General features: G+C 42.8%; 1 protein-coding gene across 1 annotated transcript; it reads right to left on the reverse strand.

Annotated features, from left to right (window-relative positions):
* Window positions 1-552: 552 nt before the first annotated feature.
* LOC100216668 (uncharacterized) lies at window positions 553-3,686 on the reverse strand. The gene is made up of 9 exons (NM_001143077.1): window positions 3,361-3,686; window positions 3,197-3,256; window positions 3,038-3,106; window positions 2,845-2,937; window positions 2,404-2,508; window positions 2,228-2,305; window positions 1,746-1,871; window positions 974-1,067; window positions 553-894 (listed from the first exon to the last, which is right to left on the reverse strand). Exons 1-9 carry the CDS (start codon window positions 3,538-3,540, stop codon window positions 704-706), a joined length of 996 nt encoding a protein of 331 aa, NP_001136549.1. The 5' UTR covers window positions 3,541-3,686; the 3' UTR covers window positions 553-703.
* Window positions 3,687-4,334: the final 648 nt, after the last annotated feature.

The following is a 4,334-nucleotide window of genomic DNA, read 5'->3' on the forward strand; positions in this document are numbered from 1 at the left end:
CATTTGTCTCTAAATAGAATTAGCATAGATTATATGATGCAGTTAATCTAATGATGATTGTTTGATATTATAAATCTCAGCATTTTTATATAGAATCAGTCAAAATTATTATTTTTACTTGAAGTATAAGATATGCAGTTATTTTGGAACCAAGAGAGTACAGTTCATTATCAAAGTATAAGAGATGGCAAAGATTTTTTTTAGTTCTCCCTCTATTAAGAGTAAAATTTGTTTTAGGAAAATATTGGATTCACACAATAGTTAATGTATGTGTTTTAAGTGTCTAGGTTCATCCTCATTCAATTGAATATAGACAAAAACCAAGAGCTATAATGTCTATTATTTTAGAACGGGAGTGTGATAAAGAAAATGCTGCCCCAAGAACCAATCTTTCGCTACACAAGGTGCAATGAAGTGCTAAGGGTTGGTTTGGAAGCTCAAATCTCCTTCAATTTTAAAGATGGTTTGAATTTCCAAACTAGCTCTGAGTGAAGACGAATTTGCCTATAACTAATATATGCGTGGTGTTGATTCTGAAGCATTGACGTTTCTGGTCCTACAAAATTTCAGCCGGTATCAGGCTTTCAGCGGTGAAAAACATACGATACTGATTGCCATACACTGCATGAAACCCAGAACTGGCAAAAGCCTAGCGTACACCATTGGGGTGTTGGTGTGTGGGGTGGGGGGGGGCAGCATTGGCTTAAGGCACTCTAGATCGCCAAGCCTTCGCCATCTTCTTCCCGAGGTATTGAGCAGCAACTGCACCGCCAGAGGCGAGCAGACCACACACTGCTTGCCGCACGCTTGAAACCATTACTCGGTGCCTCAGGGCCCTCCGGACACAGTTTGCTGCCATCTCCTTGGAAGAAACTACGGTGCGTGGTGGTACTTCTACAGAAAAAAAAACTGTCTGCAGTGAGAACGTGTTATAGAATGAACAAAGGCTACAAGAACACCAGGATAACCCAACCTTTTCCGTGCAATGTGTGCCTTCCTTGCATTTGGCTTTGGATCGTCCACGGAAGAACAGAGAACAGTTCATTTGTTGTACATGGACCGCAATCCTGTAGATACGTGACTCCAATGCTTAGAACTCAAAACCAAACGTATTACATTTAGTGAAGTATGTCAGTTGGCTATGCAGGCTCCAAATTTGTACCCGCTCCGACCCCATTAGGATGGCATGTTTCATGACGAATCTAGTAACGTTAATTCCATGTTATTAATCTGCATAACTTTTTAGCTATCGATAACCAAATTTAAAATGGTTTGACTTAGAACAAAACTAAATGGACTTATATTTGAGATCGGATGTGTAGTAGTTACAATTGCTACTAGGGTAGAAGTTCAAACCAAATTTTGAAGTGACAAATAAGGGGTTGTTTGGTCCCCGCCTCCTAAACTTTAGTTAGTCACTTTTAGTACCTAAACTACCAAACAATATAACTAAATGAGGTCTCCCAGATAGAAATCTTAAGTTTAGTCCCTAAAGTTTAGGAGGGTGACTGAAGGAACCAAACACCAGCTAAGTCTTAGCATAGCAAAGGTAAGACAAATAGGGCAGTACGGCAAGTGCAAAAGAACATGACCACACAACATGATATGGCCTTTAACATGGAGTCCAAGTTTTAGGATAACAAAGTACACAGGTCACGTTGTTGTATGGTCCACAAGGAATGATAAAAAGCACTTCCATATTTTATCTCTTTGAACAAACTGAGTATGAGCAGAAGGTAATAAACCTGCCGGAAAGTTTTATATTGTCCATGGGATGATGTCTTCAATAGGCCTTCAGCAATATACTCTTGCAAGAGGGGGCTGTACATCAATTGGAACGACTGAAAACTACCCTCAACAATCTTCTTCACCTGATTCATAGGAGGAATTGAGTGTGGAATTATAAATCGAAAAGAGTCCTACTAGCACGCTGTCTTACTAAACATGTAGATAAGAACAGAAGTAACTACAAAACAACAATTTAGCCGATGGAACCCGGCATGCAGATCCAATAAAAGCAACAGGATTTTGAGGCTAGGCTCTCAAAGGACTAATTGAAGTTAAATACTATGTAACATGCCGTTTTCAATTTAGAGAAGTACGTAAATGGATGTGCCAAACAGACAGGCACACCTTTGTGAAGTACATAAATGATGTAATATTAAATCGAATTGAAATGGTTACTGAGTATAGAGCAAAGGTGAACATGCATTTCTTTTGTTGATACCTTATCTTTGTCTTCCGCAAACAGCATTCTCAAATCACCCATATATGATAGACTGCAGATTTGAGCATATAGGTCGTACTGCACAAAGAGGGATAAAAGGAGGCTCAGAAATCCAGAATCAACTAGCAAAGCAAAGAAAATAATTTCATGGAAGGAAACATCAAGTTAGCAATAACCTCCGTGAACTCCGCTGGTAAAAGGAGTAGAGAAGCTGAAGTTGCCATTTCTAGGTTAATTGAGTTGACCTTCCTTATATCCCAGTTGTCAACAAGAACATGGACCTAGCAAAATACAGAGACAAAATCAACTAAGATAATGTCAACTTCACAAATGCAACATATCCATATTTACACATCAAAGGCACTACAATTGTGCAGTGAGAAACTCGCAATACTAGACAGCCAATGAATATAATCACAACCAGTGAAACAAATAAATATAGTAGTTACATGAACATGGTCCATATCAAGCAAAATGTGTATCGCCACAGCCACAAAAGATAATTGGAGCAACGGTCTAAAAATGGGTCAAGAACATATAAAGCGCACAATCCCGATCTAGCAAAATCAGCATTATGCAATCTCATATTTAAAGAGCATGGCATTGCATTTTCATACCGGTTTCTGCAGCCGACCACTGAGGTAGAACCTGTCCCAGGTCAAGACATCCATTGCCAGGTCCCTCATCCTTACCACCCCATATTTTATCCTCTGCGCCACCAAAAGACAGATTTCTTCATCAAGTACTCAATTCACGCACAGCCAGTGGAACACAATGCCATCGAACACAAGGCACCACGATTCATGGTACCTTGTCTCTCCATTCCACAAATGGGTTGAAGTACACCCCGACCCCAACATGATCCGCCAGTCCAGTGATCTGAGCTCCAAAGACCAAGAAACAGTTGACCATTAACACAGTTTGCCAACAACCAACCAGAAATTGTGGTGTTGGGAGGAGCAAGCTTACGGCGCCTGCACCGAAGCCGGCCATCCAGCGGGAGTAGTGCGCGGGGTTCCTTTCCAGGTTCTGCACCGACCAAGAAACAATTCCTTCATAATAACATCAAACTAAGGATATGAACTAATTTGACGGATTGATTGACCAAATGAAAGGAGGGGGGTTCCTAGCACCTCGGAGTGCCACTGGAGGGGGTCAGCGACGCCGATGATGTAATCGACCATGGACGTCCCGTCGGGGCGTGCGTGAAGGAGCGTGGAGCCGTACGCGCAGCAGAAGTCCACAGGCGGGAGGAGGTCCCGGAGCGGGCCGGCCAGCTCCGCCGCCCTGTCCTCCTCCGCCACCGCATTCATTTAGGCGCGCGCTCTGGTTGCTAAGAGGCGAGAACCTAGACCAGGGAACGGCGGCGCGGCGGTCGCCGGAGGAAGGCGGTGCTGAATAACGGCCGCCGCCGGTGGCGGGGGATGGGGATGGGGAAGGCGGACCAGCGGTGCTGAATTGACGGCCGTTGGTGAGAGGGTCGACGGTCTGCATTGAACGCCATCGCCATGCAACATACGGCCCAATTAGAGCTAACCCCTATGCATTTTTTTTATTATTTTCCTTCGTATTAGTCCAAAATTATGCTGAAGCTGAATTGTTGATCCTATTAAAATCGCTCCATTTAAAATTACACCATATAAGCCATGTTTGGAACCGACCTAGTTTTTAAGAATCCAAATGCTGTTGCCAGTTTCTAGAAACCGATTTATTAAAAAACTGATTAATGGTGTTTAGAACCACATCAACTTTCATAAACTCAGGGGCGACGGCAGGGGCACATGGGGTAATATCCCCTATACCTGTACATGTTGGGCCGGCCTGGCCCAGCACGACACAAGTCAACAAAAGTACAGCCCACAAAGGTACGGCTTGCAAAAGCATATCCCTAATTATGGGTCGTGTCGTGCCAGCAAGTGGGCCTAGTCATCGGCCACGACACGACCCACAATTAGTTATGTGTGCTAAGCCGACCCAAATAGCCTAGAATACCTTAATGTGCAAGACCGACCCATATTCATACAATAGTAATACATAAACAAAAAGTATAATATGTATATATGACCAAAATAAACTAATATGTTTTGTGGCTACATATTAAAATACT

The sequence above is a fragment of the Zea mays genome, chromosome 4, assembly GCF_902167145.1.
Source record: "Zea mays cultivar B73 chromosome 4, Zm-B73-REFERENCE-NAM-5.0, whole genome shotgun sequence".
Taxonomy (NCBI): Eukaryota; Viridiplantae; Streptophyta; class Magnoliopsida; order Poales; family Poaceae; genus Zea; species Zea mays.

What these genes read in the sequence shown, in the direction of transcription:
- LOC100216668 (NM_001143077.1), bottom strand. Translation starts at nt 3,540, where the DNA reads ATGAATGCGGTGGCGGAGGAGGACAGGGCGGCGGAGCTGGCCGGCCCG. An exon ending in CCCTCCAGTGGCACTCCGAG is followed by an intron (nt 3,257 to 3,360) that starts GTGCTAGGAACC and finishes TGGTCGGTGCAG; the next exon opens with AACCTGGAAAGGAACCCCGC. An exon ending in GCACACATTGCACGGAAAAG is followed by an intron (nt 895 to 973) that starts GTTGGGTTATCC and finishes TTTTTTCTGTAG; the next exon opens with AAGTACCACCACGCACCGTA.